The sequence below is a fragment of the Semicossyphus pulcher genome, unplaced genomic scaffold, assembly GCF_022749685.1.
Source record: "Semicossyphus pulcher isolate SPU_LCO1_2020_fin unplaced genomic scaffold, fSemPul1.0.p SCAF_5, whole genome shotgun sequence".
Taxonomy (NCBI): Eukaryota; Metazoa; Chordata; class Actinopteri; order Labriformes; family Labridae; genus Semicossyphus; species Semicossyphus pulcher.
In genome coordinates this window covers 32,493,677-32,519,778 of record NW_027211726.1, presented here as the reverse complement: position 1 = coordinate 32,519,778, position 26,102 = coordinate 32,493,677, and the positions used below count along the sequence as shown (strand labels likewise).

The 26,102-nt window shown below is 41.8% G+C and overlaps 2 protein-coding genes across 2 annotated transcripts in view; both read right to left on the bottom strand.

The window, feature by feature from the left end:
- LOC138608554 (NLR family CARD domain-containing protein 3-like) overlaps positions 1 to 19,006 on the bottom strand; it is a 31,823-nt gene extending 12,817 nt beyond the window's left edge. The window contains exons 1-8 of the mRNA XM_069681158.1: positions 18,903 to 19,006; positions 18,095 to 18,205; positions 16,065 to 16,175; positions 15,406 to 15,516; positions 14,298 to 14,377; positions 11,887 to 13,675; positions 11,625 to 11,798; positions 332 to 499 (exon numbers count right to left, since the gene is read on the bottom strand). Of these exons, the coding sequence (XP_069537259.1) occupies positions 332 to 499; positions 11,625 to 11,798; positions 11,887 to 13,675; positions 14,298 to 14,377; positions 15,406 to 15,516; positions 16,065 to 16,175; positions 18,095 to 18,205; positions 18,903 to 19,006 (2,648 nt within the window). The remainder of the gene's footprint in view (positions 1 to 331; positions 500 to 11,624; positions 11,799 to 11,886; positions 13,676 to 14,297; positions 14,378 to 15,405; positions 15,517 to 16,064; positions 16,176 to 18,094; positions 18,206 to 18,902) is intronic.
- LOC138609467 (scinderin-like) overlaps positions 1 to 26,102 on the bottom strand; it is a gene marked incomplete at its 5' end in the record, with an annotated part of 67,238 nt that overhangs the window by 21,318 nt on the left and 19,818 nt on the right. The window lies entirely within an intron of this gene.

Genomic DNA, 26,102 nt, shown 5'->3' with positions numbered 1-26,102 from the left:
GTGTGTATTCCAATGTAACCGTCCCAAGAGTCAACATTTTCCTCCTGCTTGGAACACCCTTTGTTCTGAAGTGAATTATCTGTGTTTTACTCTGATGAATCAACAACCTCCACCTGTAACAGCAGGTCTTTAACAAATGTTGTCAATCATCTTCTGATTCAGCCAGTAGAGCAACATCGTCTGCAGACAACAAAATATCCACAATTCAATTCTTCAAATGTACACCTACATTAGATTTCTTCTTTTAAGATCCAAATCATTTATACAGATGGAAACAAGCTGAGGGACAAAACATGTCTGTCTGTCTGTCTGTCTGTCTGTCTGTCTGTACCTCAGTGTCTCCAGTCTGCAGTGTGGATCCTCCAGTCCAGCAGACAGCAGCTTCTCTCCTGGTTCTCCTGGATGATTGTAGCTCAGGTCCAGCTCTCTCAGGTGGGAAGAGCTCAGAGCTGAGGCCAGAGAGGCACAGCCTTCCTGTGTGATCAGACAGCCTGACAGACTACACACACACACACACACACACACACACACACCATCAGCTCCCCCTCTTGGCTAGGAGGAGTTCCTGCTAACTCTGTTACTTGTATCTCTGCCTTCACTCCTGTAATCATGCTCATCCCAGTCAGGATCACTAACCAGCCCTCACGCCCTCGTCATAGTCAGCATCACCCTGGTGGGCGAGTGATCCTTTAACCTGCATGCCCCCCCGAAGGCCCCGTTCCTCTATTAAAATGTGTCTGATTAATGCAGATCTGTGGGTAACAAGGCTCACATATTAAATGACTTATTTTAAGGGACAGTCTGTCTTTTCTCTTCTACACTGAAACCTGACAAAAAGAATGTGTTCATTTAAATGAACTGTGCCCCATGGACTGTTCAGTTATTGGGACTCCACGTCACTCAGGCCGCGGTGGAGGTCTCACTGTGGTGTTCTCATTGATCGACCTCCTGGTCCAGCTGCTCCAAAGTATGGAGTAGCTCTCGAAAACCGTCATATTCGACGACACTGTAAGGCCTCATGTCTTTACAGATGAAAAATGAAATGGCAGATGTTATATTCATTGCTCGTTTGGAGTTGTGGTTCAGCTTTTGTGGAAAGAAGTCGGTCAGAGGTGTTGAGCAGGCAGCGGGATATACGGCAATGCTAACGCTAGCATGAGAGTCAATACCGTGCTTCTTTTTAAGGTGCCCGGCCAAGTTTGTCGTGTTTCCTGAGTATTTTATCTCGTAACGACATTTCTTGCATATTGCACGTGTTTTGTCTGTTGACCCGTCTTTCCTGCGAAATCCAAAATATTGCCACACAGCTGACTTATTCCCAAGAGGGGAGTGAATCTCGTCATCCTCTTTACCTTGGCTGCTTGCCATAGTCCGCTTGCATTGTTTTGAAACTTCAGAACGAGGCGCAGTTGGGCGGAAACTGTGAAACGGGTATGCGGTCGGAATTTCAAAATAAAGGCGTATCTTAACGATGACGATGTTGATCGATGGTTTGCGTTTCCATCGATTTGGTTGGATCATTGCTTAACCAGTCGATGGATCGATCCAGATCGACGGATCGTTACACCCCTAGTCTTTTAATGGTCATTGCTCCACGTTACTGGACAAAGAGGCCCCTTTAAAGGTTAGGACTCGGGCTACCTGCAACAGTTGTCAGTGGATAACAGAGGCTGTCTGCTGCCTGAGACCACACTGTCACAGGTCTGAACGTCTGTGGAAGTGCATCGCCTACATCTTAAAGATCTCCGGCGTTCTTTTAAAGAAGCAGTACAGGAAGCCTGGACGGCTCATTTTGCTGACCTGATTTCTTCATCAAAAAGAAATCCCAACGTTTCATAACTATTTAAAACATTGTTTCACCAGCGCTCTCCACATTACCATGTTTCACTGATGATGACTGCAATACCTTCCTTTCCTTCTGTGTTGATAAAGTAATGACTATTAGGTCCAATATGCATCATAACTCTCATCCACTTCATGCTAGCTCCTCTCTTATTCCTACCGTCTTGAGCTCTTTCCATCCAATCAGCTCACAGGATCACAACATTGGGCCCCTTTCCTCTGCTGTTGGCTTTAGCCCACGTCATTTAGGAGTAATAGTTGATAAATCATCATCTTTTGACAGCCATGTTAAGCAGGTAACCAGATCATGTTATGTCCACCTAAGAAATATAAGTAAACTGAGAACTTTGGTTTCAACTGTAGTTTCACCTCGACGACTGCCACACACTCCTCTCGTCACTCAGCAAGTCTGCGCTTAATCGCCTGCAGTCAACACAGAATGCTGCTGCAAGACTCCTCACCAGGTCTCACATTACCCCCATCCTCAGATCTCTTCACTGACTCCCCGTTGTGTAAAGGATCAAGCTCAAAATTCTCACCCTCACTTACAGAGCCCGACACGGTGAGGAAACTAAGTCACCCTTACCTGTCAACTCACTCAGGTCAAAAAATCTAAACCTTTTGTTGCCTTCATTGGACAGGACAGTGGATAGAGTCGGGAATGATGGAAGAGAGACCGGGGAGGACATGCAGCAAAGGGCCGAAGGTCGGAGTCGAACCCAGGGCCTCTGCGTCGAGTAGTGTGCCTCTATACATGGGGCACGTCTTAATGGCTGAGCTACACCGGCGCCACATACGGTTGTCACCTTGTAAAAGATTATTTTCTGACTTTCATAAACAGGATATGAAGACAAAGCATGGGTAGAGAGGGTCCGTCATGATGGCCTCTGCTGTGGATAACGTTCTGCTGACTTAGTTTCTCTGTGACCTCCAGAGAACATTGGGGCAGTTTGCAGAGTATGAAGCTGTGGGATAGAGGGTCAGCACCTTCAAGTCTGTGGGCAAAGTACTCGGGGAGGAGTGAAGGTAAGAAGGAGCCAGAGATCAACACAGATTGCTTTGTCATCAGCAGTGATGCAGCTACTGTACTGGACTGTTCAGTCTGAAGGAAAGGCTCTTTATAAGTTTATAAATGTTCCAATCATCATCTCTGCTTTATTACAGTCGTCGTTGGGATTCTTCTCTTTGGACCACACATGATGGAGTCCAGATGAACATAACTCAGACTGTCTTAGACCAGCATTTATATATCCAAGTCAAGTTACTGAGCCGTGAACATGAACACAATACTGGTGACAAGATCCTTTGTCAGCTGACCCCTTCAGTGTGATATTAAAGCCATTTTAATTTCACACAGCAAATTCTTAGAGTTGCAAAATAAGGAGTTAGACAAAAAATAGTGAAGGAGTTAGATTTTTGGAGTTTATTCTCTCATGTAGACCCCAGCTTGTGTTGAGGGAAACTCTTCGGTGGTGTGAAATATCGAAGTTAATTCACAGGGTGTTGTGGGTAGTGAATAAACACTTCTCCTGAGTTCATTCCTAACGGCTCTCTTACCGCGTCAAGCAGTGATCACTTTGACTTCCTCGAGAGACAGGTAAAAGTGCAATTTTACGTCTCAAACTAAATGTTAACGTGTGACGGATTTTCTGTTAGTGTAATATAACGTTATTGCTTATATTTGCTACGACGAACTTGCTAGTTAGCTGCTGACAGTAACTTAATTGCACCGCCCCTGTTAAACGCGCAGAATACACTGTGAACCTGAAGTTAGCCACGTCTTCCTGCATGTAATTAACGTTTTAACGTTCTTCTCGTTACTTCTGTTTTTGATCAATTGTAAGATAGTTAGCGTTACGTTACAGCATTTCTAGTTCTATCGAAATATTCACGAACACGTGTTGTTTCCGTTAGATTTACGTGTGCGGAACCAGCGGCCTCTTTGAGGAAGGTATCCGACACGGACACGGGACATGCTTTGAGGGAATGCTGAGAAGGGAACGTTTACACATTTGCCTCCTATTTATGTTGAATCAACAGCCCAGACAGCAGCGCGAGCCTGTCTCCGCTGTTAGAGATTGTATTATCTTAATTAATAGCAGGGAGACACAGCCGGATCAGTTGTTAGACCTAAAGTTGCGCTAGCTAACAAGCTAACAGTAGAGTGCAATGATGTAAGGTAAGGTAGGCTAACACCTCTGGGGAGCCTAGGTGAGCCCAGCATCTTTAACTTGCTGAATGTTTGTAAGAGCACCTAAAACCTGTGATAAAATACCCTTGTATATCTTCTACAAATGTCACTGTATAAACTACTTAGACAAAGTAGCGCTGTTAAAACCATACATATCAGAACAATGCCTGGTTTGCTTTACTCGAACATGTTAATGGATTAACTTTGTGTTGAACATACAATCACATCAGCCCCAACAGAGACTCATGTTACAGTAACAATCTTTACTTGTTACTTATTTCAGGGTTTTTTTGCAATTTTTTTGGAGAAATCTGGCACGAGAATTTTCTTTGGGAATAATAAAGTTCTATCTTGTGTTCAAGATGTTGATAAAGGTGAAACATGGAGGGACAAAGAAATATGTCAAACTGGAAGACGTCAGCTTCATGGAATTTATCACTGCAGGTAAGTTTTTTTTTGTTTGTCTGAAGGCATTTAAGGGAAAGTAATAATAACTTTGTTGATGGCATCATGACTGTTGTGCTTCAGTGCAGCAGAAGTTTCTCCTACCAGAAAATAAGCCACTGAAAGTCACGGATGAGCAGGGCATAGAGGTGGATGAGGATGTCTTTCCAGAGCTTGCAACAATCAAAGAAGTGTGCTTTGTCATCTACACTGATGATGGTAAAGTGATTTAAAATGTCAGTTTCATTTTCAGTTTGAAGATAAAGTAAATATATATATTAGTATATATATATTTGAACAAACATTGATTAGATACCAAAACAACATTCTATGTACCATGTATATTTCAGACCTCCCACGAGCAGAATCATCCAAGCATATGGCTGAAAGTACAGACTCGACAGAATACGTGACACTTGTGGTAGGAACTATTTTGGTATTTGTTTATAGGACTTACAAAATAGTCATCTGGAAGTTGGGCAAGTTGGGATTTTGGGTTAAGCTAGCACACGAAATCTTTTATTTTAGCTAATTGTTCAAATGGTGTCTATTTCTCAGTCACAGTATAATGAACTTTAGGAGGCCACAGACTGAAGGACAATTTGTTTCCACTTCCACAATTTAAATTGGTTTTCTATTTAAGTGATCACAACTTACTCCATGAGATTGTCATGGCATCCTGTACATATTTATCATAGACTTCCTGATGCTTTGTCAAAGACAATTTCCGACTGTTGTCTGTATTCATCTCAGATGGTGGTGACCAGGCCCCGATTATATGGTAGATGGTAGCATTGTGGTTCTTAATTTTTGATTGTTTGTGCCCTGTATCCTCAGATATTTCAATCCTGCAGCAAGATGGTGAAGGGCCTTCATCTCCAAGTCTAACAGATACATTGTCCATCTCAAGCTTAAGCAGTCCAGCTAGTGACACATGTGATGCTGGATGTCCAATTATTCAACCTGTCATGGACAGCACCCATGCAAGAAATGTATTTTAATTATTTACTTTTACACTTTTTGTTTGCCTGACTCTTAAAACAAGATTAAGAAAATTGGGGTTACGGAAATGAAAAATATCTTAATTTATCATTTGTATAATAAATATATGGAGATAGTTATTTTGTTTAAAAATCACATCTTATCTTTGCTGTCTTGTTATCTTCTGTCTTCAGATAGTGGAGCAGATTCTCACTACTAAGCCAGCAGGGAGGACAGTCGTCAATGAGTATGAGGATAGTTTGAAAGATTCTACTCGGCGATTAATGGTGAACATCATAGTAGCTCACACGCGTGAAAAGGAAGGGTAAGTGGCTTTTTGTTTATAACATGAAATGTACTTTTGTGAGGAGGAAAGAATCATATGACAATGAATTATTTTGCATTTGCAGGAGAGCTGTAACTAAAGCCACAAAGGAGTTCCATGCCCTTGGGATTGTGGCTCTCTTCCCATCTTTGAAGGATCCATACTCAAAAAAGTACGGTGGCCGACAAGGTCAAACATGCTGCAACAGCCCAAACGATTTCGATTAGAAGAAACGAGCTGCAAATACAGAAACGATGCAAAGTCAAAAACACAAGCAAAAGTCCAAAACAAATGCAACGACAGAAACGCGCTGCAAATAAAAAAACTTGCTGCAAAAAGCCAAAACAAATACATTAACATCAAACGCGCTGCAAATACAGAAACGATGCAAAGTCAAAAACACACAAACCCAGAAAACACATGCAAAAGAAAAACGCTGCAAATACAGCCCTCACAACGGAAGTGCTCCAGGCCTGTAGGGGGCGCTCGGTTATTAACGGGAGAGAGGGGGAGACGAGACAGTGAATTTATTACTTCTCAGACTTTCTAATGTTAGACGCTGCTGGAGCGGAGCGTCTCTGTTGGTCATGTACTACTGACAACTTTAAAACATGAGCAAAGAATTCACTACTTTTGTTGAGACACGGCTCCTGATCAACTGATAGCTTTGCTAAAGTAACCGCTGCTAATTATAGCTTCTGTTAGCCGTGCAGCTAGCGGTTCTTTATGATTACTCTGTCCGGCTCGGCGTCAAATTGTTTAAAGGGAAGATAAATATGTAAAAAGTTATTACGGTGAAAAGCAACACTGCTGCTGCAAATAAAGCAAGAGAGGAATGCTGCAAAAAATAAAAAGTAATAATGTAACAACAACATGTAGTACCTCTTACACACTAACAATGATACACATGATTTCAGTTGTATACAGGATCCACAGATACATTATGACAGTATTGCTATGACATACAGAGCAATACTGGCTTTCTTGAGTGGAGGGTCAAGACTGTCCAACGTCAATCCAAAACCACATCAACATCCACTAACAGAGTGCTGCTGAAAGGAGGCCCCACATCGCCAAGATCATTTGGTTCCATAGATGACAAGCGATCGGGAGATGATCGTATGGAGGCAGTGTCCCTTCTTCACCACACTACAGACCGGGATTTAGTCTTCCAGAAGATGAGAGAAACATTCCACTATCGTCAAGAGATGCTCCATGACCCACAGCAGTCAGTGGACATACTTCAACTGTTCCCTCGTTTCTTAGACACAAAGGGACTGGTAGGCAACTAATACGAATTTAAAAAATGTTTGTCAAAATACATACATGTAGACAAGGTGATGGTAATACTAGTTCTGCTCCTTTTTATATGAGATTTTGCAGGACTTCTCGATGATGTTTGGAGCAGAGACTTCCTCCAGGTTCCTGGAAAAATGGGCCCCCTGTTTTAAAGACAAGGTCATCCACGAAGCCAGGGCCCTCAGAGAGACACCTCTCCTGAAAAACAGCTCAAATCTGCCATGAATGAAGAATCTGACACTGCAGATGATCCAGGTAGTATTACAATAGACATAATTCATTTGTATTGCAATAAGTTGCCAAAAACAGACATGTTTGCTCCAAAATCTTTTTAGATATTCTGGATGAACTACTCCAGACTTGATCAAACCGGAGCCTGTCCTTTTAAGATAAAAATCTTGGGTTGACCGATGCACATCAAAAGTTTGTAGTAACTTGTCCAGTCTGAGCAGTGAGGTGTTAAGCTAGTTTCACACAAGCACGCCTGAGCAGCATGGTCATAAGACGTTAGATGAATAGGGGACAACAAAGGTGACCTCAACATTGACAAGGTGTGAAACACATGAAGTAATGGTTTTCTTCACTGATTGCAGAGTGGCACAGCGACATGGCCTCTCTTCTTGTCTTGCTGCATCTTCTCACTCCGCAACCAGCTGGAAGGAAACGGGCCGAGAAGATCAGTGTCGGAGAGGCAACAGATCACCTGCTGAAATTTCACAAGGTTTGTCAACAAATCCAATTCCAAATATTGTGGTATCGTGTGTTTTAAAGAAATGCGTTATATGGAAGTGCTTTTCACTGTGTTTCAGTCCTGCCAGAGCCTGGAGGATCACCTCATCACCACAGAAGGAAACCCCCAGCCATATCTTCTGGCCACAGGGACTTCAAAAGCTCAGGTTTTCAGCTTCTACATAGTCGTGGATAGAAAGCTTCTTCCATGTCAGTCAGGTACATCCTTGGGCGCATTTGATGAGCTGTTCAAGTCCCACTTTGTTTTCAGTGTGAAATATGATGATGCTCTGTCCAGCCTGTACACATTTTTGCAGACTACTCTGTACAGCATAGATATTGGCACAATGGAAGAAACGCCAAAAGTTAAGGAGTTGAGAGCAAAGTTGTTAAACAAGCCGTAAAAAGTTCAAGCAGCAAAAATGTTGAGATGTTTCCTCTGTGCGTCATCCTTTGGTACAGCCTTACTTTTATTCAGGCACCTCAAACTAATGCATGGAATCTATCCTGGGAAAAATCTGAGGCTAAAATGTGGTCAAATAGGATGTTGCTTGCAATTCTCTAGTTATTCTGGGTTTAGAAGACATCTCATAAAGATACATGCGCATATTGTCAACACATGTGCAACAGAGGAGACCCATTCCAACCATGCCATTCAAGAGCACAATAATCCTCTGTGCCTAAATGATGAAACACCTTCCACTTCATCTCAGCACCAAAATATTGAAGCAGGCCCTTCAGTGTCAACGGGCAGCAAAGATATGTGTGCATCAATTATTGCCAAGCTTTTAGGAAGCGGTGTACCAAATACTGTAGTGCTTTCTACCATCGAGAATTTAGAGGACTTTGTGGGAGACTTACAGTCTAATATTCAGGACCATGTACTAAACTTACTACCTGCCGGCAGTCCTGCAAGATCAGCCATAGAAGAGTTATTTAAAGGTATTGACAACCCTTTTAGCCACTTGAATTCTGACAGTAAATGGAAGAAATATTTCACAGAAAAATGGGATATTGTACCAGTTGAAAAGCGTCTAGGTATAAGGTTTGATACCAGACGAAATAGCAAAAGTGGAACCTATGAGCAAGTTCCAATCATTGACAAATTCATATATATTCCCATACTCAAAACACTCCAGTTCATCTTCAAGAATGAAACTATTTCTGAGATGATGCAAACATCTACTCAGAGTGACAAATACGAAAACTTCTGTGGTGGAAGCTACTTCAAAAGTCATCCCTTGTTTTCAAGTGACAAGTTTGCCCTCCAAATCCAGTTGTACTATGACGATGTTGAGTGTGCAAACCCACTAGGGTCAAAAAAAGGTATTCATAAAGTTGGCTGTCTTTACTTCATCCTCAGGAATCTTCCACCCAAGGTGAATTCTGCCTTAATGAATATTCATCTAGTATCATTGTTTCATGCACAAGATGCTAAGAAATACGGCATTGATGAAATTCTGAAACCCTTAGTAAGAGACTTGAAAATATTAGAGACAACTGGGGTTGCTCTTCCATTTGCTGAATTTCCTGTACGTGGCACTCTTGCACAAATTACTGGTGATAATTTGGGTATGCACAGCATTCTTGGATTCTTGGAGCCATTTAGTGCAAATGACTTCTGTAGACTTTGCCTAATTGATAAATCTTCAGCTCAGTCAGTTTTCTCAGAAGATGACCCACGTTTGACCATAAGATCACCAGTTCTCAATGATCAACATTATTCTTCTTTGGTAGATGATCCAACTTCTTCATTTGGCATCAACAGAAAGAGCATACTGAACACTTTGCAGTATTTCCATAATGCAGAAAATGATGCAGTTGACATCATGCGTGACATTTTGGAAGGGGTTGGTCAATATGAGGTCAAACTTCTATTTGAATATTTGATTGAACATTTCATCTCCAAAGAAAGCCTCTTGAATAGGATTTATGCTTTTAATTATGGCTATGTGGAAAAGAAAAACAAGCCAACAAATGTAAAGCTTGACTGTGTCGGACATGGAATAGGGTTAAACGCATCACAAACACTGTGTTTGATCACCTTTGATATTTGGTGACCTGGTATCAGAGGATGATTTGCACTGGCGCTTGATGCTCTTGTTGCTGAACATAATAAACATTGTGTTCTCATACTCAATCACTGAAGGGATGACCGTGTATTTAAAGCACCTTATCATTGAACATCACCAGCTCTTCAAAGAACTGTACCCATCAAAGAACTTGATTCCAAAACATCATTTCATGGTCCACTATCCGAGGTGCATTCGAAAAATTGGACCCCTCATTCATATCTGGACTATGACTAAGGCTATGGCTATGGCTGGACTATGGCTAAACACCATTTTTTTAAGGATGGTGTGAAAAACTTTTTAACAGTATCACTTGCAAGGAAACACCAGTTTGCAGTAGCCTATCATTGGGAATGCCTGACTTCAAAAGCAATTGAGTCTGGTCCAGTCAAAATGTGTTTACTTGAAACACTAGAGTGTACAGAGCATGTGTCTACATATCTTCACATTGATTCACAAGCCACTGTCAACCTGACAAACTGGGTAAAGTGTGAATATCGCGTTGGCCTCTTTGTTTGTACTGACACAAGAAAACACACCAGTCTTCAGCAAAATAACTTCTATCATTGTGCACAATGGTAAAGTGTTTTAGTTCTAAATGAACATGAAACTTGTTTCCATGACCATTTCCATGCTTTCCAAGTTAGTGAAAACATCCCCAGGAAGATACTGGTTCTAGAAAGGGAGAAATTAAGACATTTCAAAAGTTTGGATTCTCAAATGTCCTATGGGTGTGATTTTTATTTTTATGTTGTGTCAGAGGGCTGTATTATTTAATCTGTTGGCCTAAAATGCCTAAAATGTTGGCCAAACTGAATGTATTGAATTCATGTTTTACGTTCTTGTACATGTTTTCGTGCTTTAACAGCACGTTTAACATTCTATTTCATGTTAACATAATCCTGCATTACAGAGAAGTTTGCTTTCAGAATCCTAACAGACTGCTGTACATTTACATTTAAGGTTGTTTTAAAAATGATCACACTTGCACTTTCCTCAGAAAAGTTTATGCAGCACAGAGGGATGTGGTATGGTATATTTTTTTCCAGTTTTGCTGAAATATGCAAATGTATTTTTTTACTACATATTTTTTATTTGTGATTTCCATCTGACCACACAATTTCCTAACTGTTAAGCTGCCATTGTAGCTGTTTATTTTAAATGTGTATGCTGTTACATGTTTACACTGTTACTGAAGAAAGCTTTTACTCGAAATGTAACTTGTTACAAAAGTTAATATTCATGAAGCAAGGAGTTGTGAACACACTTTCTGGATGTGTTCAAATAAAGGCATTGAAGTAATTTATGTGTTTTTTGTATTAATTTTCATCTAAAAAACATTTTTTGTGATTTTATATATTAACTCTGTAAGTGTTCAATAAAACAATTTCACTGTTAACACTGTGAAAGAGTTCACCTAAAATGAACTCTAAATGAGAGTGCTTTTTCCTCTTAATGGGAGTAGTGTTTTAACTCCCAGAGGAGTTCAGTTTTAACTCCTAAAAAGAGTTGAAAGATCAACTCCCGGAAAAGAGTAACTTTAACTATGCCCTAGAGTTTATTCGATGGTCTCACATGTACACTCAAATTGAGTTGATTTTAACTCAGAGAGTTTATTCCAAAGGGCCGAATTTGCTGTTCAGGGTTATTCAGACTCACAGGACTGAGAGCTGAGAACTGAGCAAATATACAGAACATGTGAGCTCAGAGGGTTATCATTTTCACACAGCTGCACACTAACCTGAGAGTTTCCAGTCTGCAGTGTGGAGTTTTTAGACCGGCAGACAGAAGAGTCACTCCTGGATCCTGCAGATTGTTGTTACTCAGGTCCAGCTCTCTCAGAGAAGAGGACTGGGAGCTGAGGACTGAGGACAGAGCCTCACAGCTTCTCTCTGACAGTTTACAGCCACTCAGCCTGAAGAGGAATCAACAGTACATAAAAGGAAACAATTACAAGAAATAGTAAAACTACATTTAACATGGAGAATGATGTGTTCACGTACAGAGCTTTGTTGGAGGCTTTGACCACTGGCAGCAGCCTCAGAAGAGCCTCCTCTGAAGCAGAGTACTTCTTCAGGTCAAACACGTCCAGATCTTTTTCTGATGACAGTAAGATGAAGCCCAGAGCTGACCACTGAGCAGGAGACAGTTTCTCTGTGGAGAGACGTCCTGATCTCAGGGACTGTTGGATCTGCCCCACTAGAGAACTATCATTCAGTTCATTCAGACAGTGGAACAGATTGATGCTTTTCTCTGCAGACAGATTCTCACTGATCTTTGTCCCAATGTACTTGACTGTTTTCTTTTTGGTCTGTGAACCACTTCCTGTCTGTGTCAGCAGACCTCTCAGGAGACTCTGATTGGTTTCTAGTGAAAGACCGAGGAGGAAGCGGAGGAACAAGTCCAAGTGTCCGTTTGGACTCTGTAAGGCCTGGTCCACAGCACTCTGGTAGAAACGTTTTGTTTCTCTAAACATATAAGACCACCAGGTTGTTTGTTCTCCTGACAGCAGATTGACACCAGAGTTGATGAACTTCAGATGGACATGAAGAGCAGCCAGAAACTCCTGAACACTCAGATGGATGAAGCAGAACACCGTGTCCTGGTACAGTCCTCTCTCCTCTTTAAAGACCTGTGTGAACACTCCTGAGTACACTGAGGCTGCTCTGATATCGATGCCACACTCTGTCAGGTCTGACTCATAGAAGATCAGGTTTCCTTTCTGCAGCTGCTCAAAAGACAGTTTTCCCAGAGACTCAATCATCTTCTTGCTCTCTGGACTCCAGTGTTGATCTGTCTCAGCTCCTCCATCATACTTGATGTTCTTCAGTTTGGTCTGAACCACCAGGAAGTGGATGTACATCTCAGTCAGGGTCTTGGGCAGCTCTCCTCCCTCTCTGGTCTTCAACACGTCCTCCAGAACTGTAGCAGTGATCCAGCAGAAGACTGGGATGTGGCACATGATGTGGAGGCTTCGGGATGTCTTGATGTGGGAGATGATTCTGCTGGCCTGCTTCTTATCTCTGAATCTCTTCCTGAAGTACTCCTCCTTCTGAGGGTCAGTGAACCCTCTGACCTCTGTCACCATGTCAACACACTCAGGAGGGATCTGATTGGCTGCTGCAGGTCGTGTGGTTATCCAGAGGCGAGCAGAGGGAAGGAGTTTCCCTCTGATGAGGTTTGTCAGCAGCACATCCACTGAGGTGGACTCTGTGACATCAGTCAGGATCTCATTGTTGTGGAAGTCCAGAGGAAGTCGACACTCATCCAGACCGTCAAAGATGAACACAACCTGGAACTCTTCAAACCTGCAGATTCCTGCTTCTTTGGTTTCAGTGAAGAAGTGATGAACAAGTTCCACCAAGCTGAACTTCTTCTCTTTCAGCACATTCAGCTCTCTGAAGGTGAAGGGAAACATGAACTGTATGTCCTGGTTGGCTTTGTCTTCAGCCCAGTCCAGAGTGAACTTCTGTGTTAAGACTGTTTTCCCAATGCCAGCCACTCCCTTTGTCATCACTGTTCTGATTGGTCCATCTCTTCCAGGTGAGGCTTTAAAGATGTCTTCTTGTCTGATGGTTGTTTCTGGTCTGTCTGGTTTCCTGGATGCTGATTCGATCTGTCTGACCTCATGTTCATCATTGACCTCTCCAGTCCCTCCCTCTGTGATGTAGAGCTCTGTGTAGATCTGATTCAGAAGGGTTGGGTTTCCTGCTTTAGCGATCCCCTCAAACACACACTGGAACTTCTCCTTCAGGTTAGACTTCAGTTTCTGTCGGCACTCTGCAGCAGCAGCTCCTGAATAAACAAACAACAAATGATATCAAAGAGTGGATCCTGAAGAAAATCTCAACATTCAAGTGTGGCTTTAGAGTTTTTCCTTCTGCATCAGTTTTATTAAAGCATTTAGTGGATGACAAACAAGCTCTGATCTGATATAGATGTGTGTATCATATTTACTAAGTTTAGAAATGTAAACCTGCATTTCCTCTTTCCATCATGTTAAACCTGATTAAATCCTCTTACTGCTCTGCAGACAGTCAGCCAGCTCCTCCTGATTTATTCTCCTCAGGAAGTGCAGAGTGATCTTCACAAATGCATCTCTGCTGCTCCTCTGATCTTCATCATCACCATCCAACACCTCCTCCTCCCTCTGACTCTCTAAGCATGCTGGGTAATCTGAACTCAGAACCCTCTGGACTCTCTTCAGCTCGTTCTTCACAAATGTGACAATGTTCTCCTCCAGCAGCTGGAACAGAATCAGACTCTGAACATGAATATAAAGTGGTAGAACACAACATGTGATCCATCAGTCAGTCTGAAGGCCTGCTGCTCAAACAGAACAGCATGGAGACTGAATGATGGTTTGGCATTTAGCCTGTAGTTAATGTAGTTCATTGTAAACAGTGTGTTGTACACACCTTAAATGTGGAGTCCAGGTCTGTCTGATGCTGCTGGGCTGACTGATCACTGTGAACCTCTGAGCTCTGCTGAACTCTGTGGAGAAAACATCAAGTTTAAGGACAATTAATGACACAGCTGACTGATAGAGGGAGTGAGCTGTGGGGTCTGACCATGAGGGCTGGGTCAGTGGGAGGAGGGTGTCCAATGTTGAAAGATGGAAAGATAGCATGAGAGCAAACCACTGATTATGATCACTATTGGTTTTATTCCAAAACTGCCGAGACATGTTTTGCCAGTGATGCAGAGGACAGAATGAAGGCAACCAAGAACTGTCAGGGTTGGGAGTACAGAAACCCACCCCTCAAGGGATGGATTTCAGACGTGCTGATAGGCTAGACAAATTAGGTCAGGTGGAGAGGGTGTGGAGTCGAGAGGAGCAAGTGGTCTTGGAGATATAAAGCTGTGGATCTTAATGAACAGCCTGGAGGATGGACAAGGGCAGAACAGGAGCCCTCGATCGGATCACCTGGGGGCTGGGCAGGGGCCAAGCAAAGGCCTTGAGGTGAATGGATAGGAGGTTAACCCACAAGCTTAGCAGCTGTAGATGTCAGGAAGGACGATAACAAGGTAGTCAGAGCAGTTGTTGAGGTCAACCTGGAGGCCAGAAACAAAGAGGGATACCGTTCTGCAGGCCAGCTATGAGGCTGCTCTGGAGGCCAGCCAGGGAAGCAGAAGTGATCAAGAGGTCTGCAACAGAACCGCTTTGAGATGCTCAACTGGTGTACGAGTGTGTGTGTGTGTGTGTGTGTGTGTGTGTGTGTGTGTGTGTGCGTGTGTGTGTTTGTGTGTTTTGATGTCACAAAACATAATATATTATTTTACCCATCATAATGTTTAGATTGTTTATTGGTGTTTCAGATGTCTATTTTCTTTGTATTGTCTCCTGTTGTCACTGATTCTGTTTTTGTTGTGACGTTGTTTTGATCAGCGCTGATCAAGGAAGCGGTGGTGATGTAATGGGACCCTACATACTAATGAGTCATACAACACACTATGAAGCTCTGGACCAGGACATGAGTCTTTCCTCAGCAGAGTCAGAAAATTAACTTTTTGATTCTTACCTTCCATCAGCAGGATGTCCAACTTTAAAGTCAATAAAGTGATCGTTAGACCGGTCACTCTTCATGGACACACAGCTGGGTCCAGGAGAGTCTGGTCTCTGCTGCTGCATCCTGATACAAACAAACAACATGATTAGTTACAGTGAGCTGTTGTTCACTTGTTCAGCAGCAGGTGTGACCAAGGTAGTCAGAGCAGTTGTTGAGGTCAACCTGGAGGCCAGAAACAAAGAGGGATACCGTTCTGCAGGCCAGCTATGAGGCTGAATAACTCAAAGTTCTGTACGACAATCACACTTTCACACTTAATGTGCAAAAGACAGTTTAAAAACAGGCTTGCTTTGCCTAACTGGTTACCATATATGTGACTTTAGGGAAAATTCTGAACTAAAAAAACTCTGGAGCAAGAATTCAGAGGAGTGTGAGCAGGGCGGTGGTGTAGCTCAGGTGCTGCAGTGTGTGCTCCATGTGCAGAGGCTACAGTCCTCACTGCAGCGGCCCAGGGTTCAACTCCACCTCAGCCCTTTGCTGCATGTCATCCCCACTCTCTCTTCACAATATTTCCCGTCTCTCTAAAGCTGTTCTATAAATAATGGCAACATGGTCATAAAATAATCTAAAGAATAATATTTTATATTCATATTGATTTGATAAATTCTTACCTTCCATCAGCAGGATGTCCAACTTTAAAGTCAATAGGTTGACCCATAGACCCGTCACTCTTCATGGACACACAGCTGGGTCCAGGAGAGTCTGGTCTCTGCTGCTGCATCCTGATACAAACAAACAACATGATTAGTTACAGTGAGCTGTTGTTCACCTGTTCAGCAGCAGGTGTGACAGTGAGTGTGAGTGATGATGGTGCAGTGATGTGAGTGCTGAGCTGTGACATGAGGCCTCTCTCATTTCTCTCTTTAGGGCCTCCTCGTCTCCTCGCTCCTCAGTCCTCCTGCCTGTGACCCAGAAATTGATCTCATCTCAATTCATAAAATGCATCTCGAGGAGAGAGGAATCGAGGATCAAGGATCGAGGAGGTTTGTCGGAGGAGCTATGAGCGAGGATATACCGCTATATCCTTTGCGAAAGTCTTTTCAGCACCGTGATGTAAAAAGAGGCGTGAAACAGCTGAAATATACAAACCACGGCGGGAGCAGGACTACACCAATGAAAGTGTCGCTTTTGTATTCATAAGTTGTAGAGATGTGCACTGCAACCGGTTAACAATTAACCGTCAGTTAAGAATTTTAACTGGTTAATTTAAACAGTTAAAAAACAAAACAAAGCTGTGCTGCATATCTCTGCTCCTGGGACACCTGTTCCGTCTGAGCAGGTATTCTCCGTGGTGTGTCTCACATTTAACAGAGTGCGCACCAGACTAACCCACAGCATGTCCACATGTTGCTATTTCTTCATCAAAACCAGAAGACAAACTGTCTCCTACATTAGAAGGACAGGTGTAGGCCTGGACTTTTTATTTGAAGTTTCCACAGCCTGATGTTCATGTATCGACTGTTTTTGAGCCGAAACAAAACATAACATTTTGGCGCGAGGCACAGCAGGTAACTCATTCATTATTTAAGTCTGCAGACACGCCGTCAGGTCCGGACAGGATCTCATGTTTATTAAAGTTCTGTGTGCTGACCATCAAAGAAAGATCGGCTATAGATGTTTATTGACTTATTGTTGCTGCCGGATCACACGGCTGTATGCTCACATGCGTGCATAAAACACTGGACAGTTAATATCTGTGGGCACGATTGTTGGTGCCACGTAGTTATGCTTGAGGATTACAATAAATCTACCTCTTAGTTGCGTGTGTGAGTGTGTGTGTTAAATTAAAAAATAAATGACATCCGAACATTCGCGTCACATTCTGCCACGTTGTGAATTGAATTAAAAGTAACTTGTCATAAACACTGTTCTGCTGACAGAGATCATAAAAACAGCAGGCTGTAACAAAACAGACAGACGATGCAGCTGTGCCACACATCATATTTAATTGACGTCGTTTTAAGTGACGGCTCTGAAGCAGGGATGTCTCATGTTGTTAAATGTCTGTGGCCTCGACTCCTCTCTCCTCATGCCTCTTCCTCGCCTCCTCCGCTCGCATCTCTGGTGGGAGGGACTAAGATGCGAGGAGAGGAGTCGAGGAAAGGACTCGAGGAGGTACAAACTGAGACATGAGAAGAGCCTCTTGTCTCTCATGTTGGTCCACTTCCTGCCTTTGTGTGTTTCCCGCTTGTTTGATTATGTGCCCCGCCCTTATTGTTTTCACCTGCCCCTTGATTGTCTCACCTGTGTCTGATCGGCCTCACCTCCTAGTTTATTTAGTCTTTGTGCTCCCCTGTCTCGGTGCTGGTTTATTGTCTTTGTCTTTGTGTACATCTACCATCATAATACCTGCTCCTAGTGTCCTCGTGGCTCCTCTTGTTACTGATGTATTTTTCCTGTGGATTATCTGTTACCTGGATTTGTTTGAAGTAAGTTTTTGCTCTGCCTAGTGGTTTTCCTTTTTTGTCTTTAGTTGGATTTAAGATTTTGTTTTTGCATTTGCCTCAGTTAATTAAACTCTTTTCTGAGTCTGCATCTGGGTCCTCAACCTTTTTGAGTCATACAACACACTATGAAGCTCTGGACCAGGACATGAGTCTTTTCTCAGCAGAGTCAGAACATTAACTTTTTTGGTTCTTACCTTCCATCAGCAGGATGTCCAACTTTAAAGTCAATAGGTCGACCCATAGACTCGTCACTCTTCATGGACACACAGCTGGGTCCAGGAGAGTCTGATCTCTGCTGCTGCATCCTGATACAAACAAACAACATGATTAGTTACAGTGAGCTGTTGTTCACCTGTTCAGCAGCTGGGGTCCGTTTCAGAAAGCGGGTTTAGTGAAAACCCCGGGTTTGTTAACCCTGAAATGAGGGAAACCTCGGGTTTGCCGTTTCAGAAAGAGAGGTAACTTTGACTCTGAGTTGGTTACTATGGTAACTGTGTCTGTGAACCTAGCCTGGTCGGGAGCAGGTTTTCTTCAGGAAGCTCAGGCTGCTTCTCAAGTCTCTTATTTGATGTCTCCTCGCTCCTCGCCCGAACCGAAAGTAGTTCAGGAGCCGCCATATTGAGGATCGTCTCAAAGCTCTTATCGCTGCTCGGAGGAGAGAGGAGGGAGTTCAGCATCACATTAGGGATAAAGCTAATGCACATTAAAACAGCCACTGAATGATATTTCTTTAGTTTAATATTTAAAATATGACTGAAGTGAGGTTCAGCCATGAGCCTGTTCTGCCTGAGCCGCACCTTTGAATGATGTTCTGGTATTTTATTTTTATCTGCTTCCATGTACGTTTTTCTCCCGCTGGATTGCTTCTAAATTAATATACATTTTAGCTTCCGGTCGTGATTAAGTATTAAATAAATAGACCAGTTCATAATTAAGCATTAAGTCGAGCAGCAGTTTCTTCCCACGCCGCTTCTCTCTCTTTTGCAGCTGCAGCCGTGTTACTTTATGTTTCTAAAAACATGCTCGTCTTCGCTGAACGTCTGCATGAGGATTTTGAGCTCCACTGGTGTGACGTAGGAGGACCTCTTTTTGTGTACCGTTGCCATGGTGAATCGTGGTATCGGGGCTCCATTAATGCTGGCTTTTATAGTCAGCGTGCACGCACTTAACTCCAGGTGAACCTACTCAGAGTTGATTGAACTAACTCTGATCAGCTGTTCTGGAACCGAAAACTCAGAGTTTCCTATCTCAGAGTAGATCGACTCAGAGTTCAGGGTTAGACTCAGAGTTTGTTGAACCTTCTTTGTGAAACAGACCCCTGGTGTGACCGTCAGAAAGCCGCAGCTGGATAAACACAAACTCCTCCTTTAACTTGGTGTGAATAACTCCAAGTTCTGCTGTTTGGACAAACGATCACACGTTCACACTGAAGAGAAGATCTTTCTGAATGTGCAAAAGACAGTTTAAAAACAGGCTTGCTTTGCCTAACTGGTTATTATATATGTGACTTTAGGGAAAATTCAGAACTAAAAAAACTCTGGAGGATACAAACTTTCCATTCAGATGGGCCACCTCAGGCTTTGTTTATCTTGGTATTAAAGTGTCATCTAATGTTGAGGACCTGGGGAGACTTAATTTTGTGCCTACAATCAGAACAGTTAAGAATGACCTCGAGAGGTGGCGTGACCTTCCTCTCTCCTGGATGGGCAGAATCAGTCTCATAAAGATACTTCCCAGGTTGCTTTACCCTTTGCAGATGTTACCATTATGGATATCAAAGAAGGTTATCTTAGATCTAGAAAGGGCCTTTTCACGATTTATTTGGCACAATAAAAGACCCAGAATCAGAATTCAGACGCTGCAACTGCCGGTGGAACGAGGGGGCCTAGCCCTACCCAATCTGAGATTTTATAACTGGGCCTGCCACACCCGAATAGTCTGGGACTTGCTCCAGTCTCATTTAAAATCTGAAGCGAGTATTGATGAATGGTTCTCTTCTCCCTACTCCCTGCTGAGTAAACTCACTTATTATGGAAAAAAGAGGTCACCAGACATTAAGCGTAACCCTATTATTTACAACACTATCAGAGTCTGGCGAGACATTACAAAGCATTTTGGGGAAAACACTTCATCCTTTGCATTAACGCCTCTGACTAGGAATGAAGAGTTCGCCCCAGGAATTAATTATAGTGTGTTTGATAGTTGGCATTAGAAAGGCATCAGGCAGACTTCCGGTATGACCGCGAGCTAGTAAGTCACGCTCAACCCTGCTCTGCTAAAAATCCTAAAAAATCCTGATATAGAATATAGAACTACAGCTATAAAGTGTAGGCGACCCTTGGTCTTGAAGCGGTGATGTCAAATCTTGGAAAACCGAGCAGAAATAGAGGGAAAATACAGACGCAAGTGAAGTTAACTGACTTCAGGGCGCAAAGCATGGAAAATCAAGCTAGCAAAGAGGCTAACATGAGCACGGAGACTCCTGAGGAAAGCGGCAGCGAGCTAACCGGAGCTAAAGCAGAGATACTGGCGGCAATACACAGCTTGAAGTCCGAGTTCTCAACTAGACTTGATGGGATCCTGCAAGCCGTTGAAGAAAACAGAAAAGAACTGGCGGAGTGCACCGAAAGGATAACGCAAGCAGAGGTGCGTTTATCAACCGTGGAGGACGAACACGCCGAGCTACAAGAAACGGTTAAAGCACTGAAGAAAAGAAACAAAGTTCTGGAGGATAAAGTTGTAGATATGGAAACGAGATCGCGCCTGAATAACCTGAGGCTGGTGAACTTGCCCGAGGGGGCCGAGGGCCCGGACCCTTGCTCATTTCTGGAGGGCTGGTTACCGGAGGTGCTGAACTTGGCTCCCCTGCGGTGCCCGATAGTGATGGAGAGAGCGCACCGGGTCGGGCCGAGAAGAGACAACGAAACTCCGCCGAGAACGTTGATAATGAGATTCCTGAACTACAAGCAGAAGATAGAAGTGATAAAAGCAGCGAAGGCAAAGAAAGACATCCTCTACAAAAACCAACAGGTGCGTCTTTACAACGACCTCGCCACAGAAGTGCACAAACAACGGAGACAGTACGACTCGGTGCGCCAGCAGCTGCGGAGTCTGGGCCTCAGACACGGCATAATACCCCCGGCCAAACTGGTGATAACTTATAAGGAACAAACACGCACATTTAACACTCCGACGGAGGTGCAACACTTCATAAACAAGGTGAAGGAAGAAGCTGCAGGAGTAAATGTTGAAGCCTGAGACAGAGGAAGCAACAGGACTGTCAGCTGAATGTTTGTGTTTACATCCCTGCAGATGTGAGGTTGATCACACGGTAAGAGGGATTGTGCAACAACAGACTGTGAAACAATATAATTTGTGATACTAAAACGGGGAATTAACAAAACGTGAAAATCCTCTGGGTTTCTTTTTTTTTTCTTCCTTAACATTCTTTCTTAACATGCTAAAGTTAAAGGCATCAGTATATCAGTATTTTGAACACTGGTAGCTTATTATGTTTGCACAGGTTTATAAAACATACTCCAGTCAGGGATGTTTGTCGTTACATAAAGCAGCACACACTGTTAAACCCTGAAAAAGCAGGAGACTAAGTTTGAATGTTTTTGATTAAGCTGCTGCAGATGCAGGAGGGTTTGCACACTAAGACAGGCTGTGTAATAATAGAGTAAAGATACTATAATTTCTGTTATTTTAATGGAACTCCGCTCAAACATTGCCCTCTATCTTATTTTTCACTCTTTAGTAATTTTCGTAAGTAATACGAAACAAGTTCGTTAAGTAAATGTTGCCATTAAAAGCTGCAACAAGGTCAGTATTTTAACATTGGCAATTTATGAGCTTGCACTTATATACCACTTTTTTCAGGAGTAACTATTCAGATAGAAGTAAAACGGAGCAGGTTAGCAAGGGCAGAGAGAAGGCTGAGTGGACTGATCCAGGGATCTGTTCGCAACAGTAGCTGGAAGCAAATCTAGGGGGGCTTCCCATTTAGTTGGGAGAATGGGGTTATTTTTTTTCTACTGTTCAGTGTGTTCAATGAATGTTTTAGGGTTTAAATGTGTTAATCCTCTCAGATATGTCATTTTCATTAAGGGTACTTCATGGTATATTATTCGGAATGTCTCAAAAAGTAGAACTTAAATGTACCTCCTGGAATTGCAGAGGTTTACAAAAAACTAAGAAAATTAAACAGGTTATGAATAAGTTGAAAGACACCGATTCAAAAATTGTTTTTCTGCAGGAAACACACACCTTAAAAGAGGACATTGTAAGAATTAGAAGGAGGTGGCAGGGGAGCATCTATGCAGCATCATTTACAACACAGGCAAGGGGAGTTATGACACTAATCCACCATTCAGTGCCCTTTCAGGTTTCTAATGTAATCGAGGATAAATTTGGTAGATATTTGATCGTCCAGGGATCGCTGCTCTCAGTAAACTTGAATTTGGTTAATATATACGGCCCCAATACAGATGAACCCAGCTTTTTTACAAATGTATTTCTCACACTTGCATCCCTCCCAGGAGAGTATATAATTGCTGGGGACTGGAACTGTACACTAGATCCAGTCAGGGACAGATCTACAGGTACTGATCAAACTCATAATAGAAGTAGAACAACCATTCATCATTTCATTAAAGAGTTAAATCTGTTAGACATCTGGAGACACCTGAAACCTAATGATGTTGCCTACTCCTGTCACTCAAGTACTTATCAGACATACTCACGGATAGACTACTTTTTAATCTCTGCATCATTAGTTTCAAAAATACAGGATTGTTCATACGGCAGTGTATTAATATCAGACCACGGACTGTGCTGTATGATATACACAGATGGGAACCTTATTAGAGATCGATCTAGATGGACTCTGAGTCAGAAATGGTTACAAGATGATGACTTTGTAAAGTACGTGGGAACAGAAATAGATAATTATTTTAAGGATAATACAACACAAACAACAGCATGTGTCAAGTGGGATGCTTTCAAAGCCTTCTTGAGGGGGCATGTAATAAGTTAAACTTCATCCAAATCTAGGGAGTTACGCCAGAAAAGACAGCAACTAGAATCCAGAATACAAATTCTTCAAGAGCAGATATTTAGGAATAAAACCCTGGAAGCAGAAAAAGAATTGTTGCTCTTAAGAGCACAATATAATAAACTATCGGCAGCTAGGGCAGCATCCAGTATGCTTAGGCTGAACCAAACATTCTACGAGCAAGGGGAAAAACCCGGCAAACTTCTGGCCTGGCAGATCAAACAGTTTGAAACAAGGAAAAACATTACTTCAATTATCAACAATAATGGCGATACAATAATAAATCCTGCTGAATTAAATAGGGAATTTAGGGAATACTATGAAAATCTATATAAATCCCAAATCAAATACGACCCCCAGGCCCAAAAGACATTTCTGGATAAACTGGATATTCCAACTATTTCTGAAGAATTTGCAGAGATGCTAGAGGCAGATCTTAAGGAAGAGGAAATAAGTATTGCTATTGACGGCATGAAAGCGGGAAAATCAGCAGGACCAGACGGAATCCCAATAGACCTGTATAAAAAATTTAAGACAAAATTACTTAAACCATTATTAGAAATGTTTTTGGAAGCATTTTGTAATGGTAGTTTACCCAAATCAATGACTGGTGCGTTAATAACATTACTGCCAAAACCAGGAAAGCCCAACAATAGATGCGAAAATATGAGACCAATAAGTCTACTAAACTCTGACCTCAAAATTCTGTGTAAAGTCTTAGCAAGACGGCTTCAAGAAACATTACCCAGTGTAATACATAGAGATCAAAATGGGTTTATCATCGGTCGCCAAGGGTTCCACAATGTTAGGAGGGTCCTTAATATTATTCAAAGCTTGGAGGACACTTCAGATATGGCCCTCCTATCTCTAGACGCCGAAAAGGCTTTTGATAAGGTGGAATGGTCCTACCTTTTTAACACTTTGGAACGATTTGGATATGGAAACAAATTTATAAAGTGGGTTCAACTACTGTACCTTAACCCTATGGCGGAAATACTAACAAACAAAAATATATCAGAACCGATCTCAATCAAAAGAGGATGCCGTCAGGGGTGCCCCTTGTCCCCGCTTTTGTTTACTCTGGCGATCGAACCTTTTGCTATAGCTGTACGGATGCATACGGGAATAATGGGAATAACAACTGGCCAGACAGAACATAAACTTTCCCTATATGCAGATGACGTTATCTTATTTATCTCGCACCTTAACAAAACAATCCCTGCTCTTCTACAGTTAATAAAATCATTTGGTGCCATCTCAGGATATACAATTAATAACACTAAGTCCTCAGTTCTATTACTCAATGAAAAGGAAAGGGAAAACCCACTTACGGAAACTTCTAAATTTAAAGTGGTAGATCAATTTACATATTTAGGAATTCAAATTGGATCTAAACTAGATTGGACTGTAAAAATTAACTATGAGCCTTTGATGGAAGAAATAACAAAATTAATTAATAGGTGGATTTCCCTGCCTTTATCTTTGATTGGCAGAATAAATGTTATAAAAATGAATATACTCCCTAAAATATTGTATGTATTTCAGAATATTCCACTACCTCCACCTGATGATTTTTTTCAGAAGATAAGAAGGTTGTTCACAGAATTTATATGGGCTAATAACCGTGCCAGAGTTCGCTTATCGCTTCTATACTTACCATATAGTAAGGGGGGCTTAAAAAGTCCAAATATAACCTGGTATTATTGGGCGGTACAACTAAGGACCATCAAGTTTTACTTTGCAACAAGGGATAGTCCACAATGGACAGAAATGGAATCGGAGGGTTTAAGTTTGCCTCTACCCCTGTACTTATATTCAGATACACTGTCGAATTTGATGAAACGAACTACTAATCCAATTGTTAAAAATATGATAAAGGTGTGGTTTGAAGTGAAAAAATGTATTAAAGAACCTAAAATATTGTCTCAGTACAGTCCTGTGTGGGGAAATCAACACTTTACTCCAGGAAGAGCAGACGCTGTATTTAGAACATGGGCATCAAAGGGATTAGAAAAGATTCAGGACTTGTATCTGCCCAATTCAGATAATATGATGTCATTTGAAGAAATTAAACATAAGTATGACATAGATAAAAAATACTTTTTTAAATTTCTCCAACTCAGAGCTTTTATCAGGACAAGTCAAAAGGGTCTTATAACTAAACCCTTAACATCCAGCTTGGAAAAATTGATGTCTAAGGACAGCTTAAGCAAAGGTGCTATTTCAGAGCTGTATGATGTATTGATGTCTAACTCATCAGAAAATTCAGATTGTAAAAAAAACTTATGGAGTAAGGACCTGGGAAAAGAGATCTCCCCAGAGGACTGGGGATCAATATGCACAAAGGCTCACTCCCAATCAGTCAACACTAGATTGAGATTGTTACAGTATAAATGGACAATGAGAACTTATATCACACCAGCTAAATTAAATAAATATAATAGTAATATTCCTGATCTATGTATAAAATGTATGGAGGAAAAAGGGACGCTATTCCACTGTGTGTGGCAATGCAGTAAGGTCAAAGCTTTTTGGGAAGACATTAAAAAAGCAATAGAAAAGATTATCTCAAAAGATCTTGTGATAAACCCAGTTTTCTTTATTTTAGGACTTTACCCCAAAAATCACAAATACACCAAGAGTGAACAAATAATGATAGATATGTGTCTTTTGCATGCAAAAAAATCAATTGCATTGTTTTGGAAGAAGTCCAGTAGACCAAATGTCACATACTGGGTCAGGCAAATGTTGATAACTTTTCCTTTGGAAAAAATAACATATATACAAAGAGGGAAGCAAGAACTATTTGAGAAGGTTTGGGGACCATTTGATTTGTTTGTGAAAGGTGTTGAGCTAGCGGACGAAGAGGAGGTTTGAGTACTGGTTAATGTAAACCTCTTAATGAGGCTAATGAGAGTTTAGAAGATGAAGTTACCTTTAAATAAGATTGATTAGACATCAATTTGTTGTACTATTTTTGTGTTACTATCTGAGAGGTTTATTTTATTTTATTTTTATTATTTATTTTTTTCATTTGTATCTTGTATTTATGTATTTAATTTCTCCTTTTTTGTCCTTTGACTTAAAATTGTTTGTTTGAAGTTTTGCGTATATCACTTGTGTGTCAGTGCAGTCGGGAAGAGTCG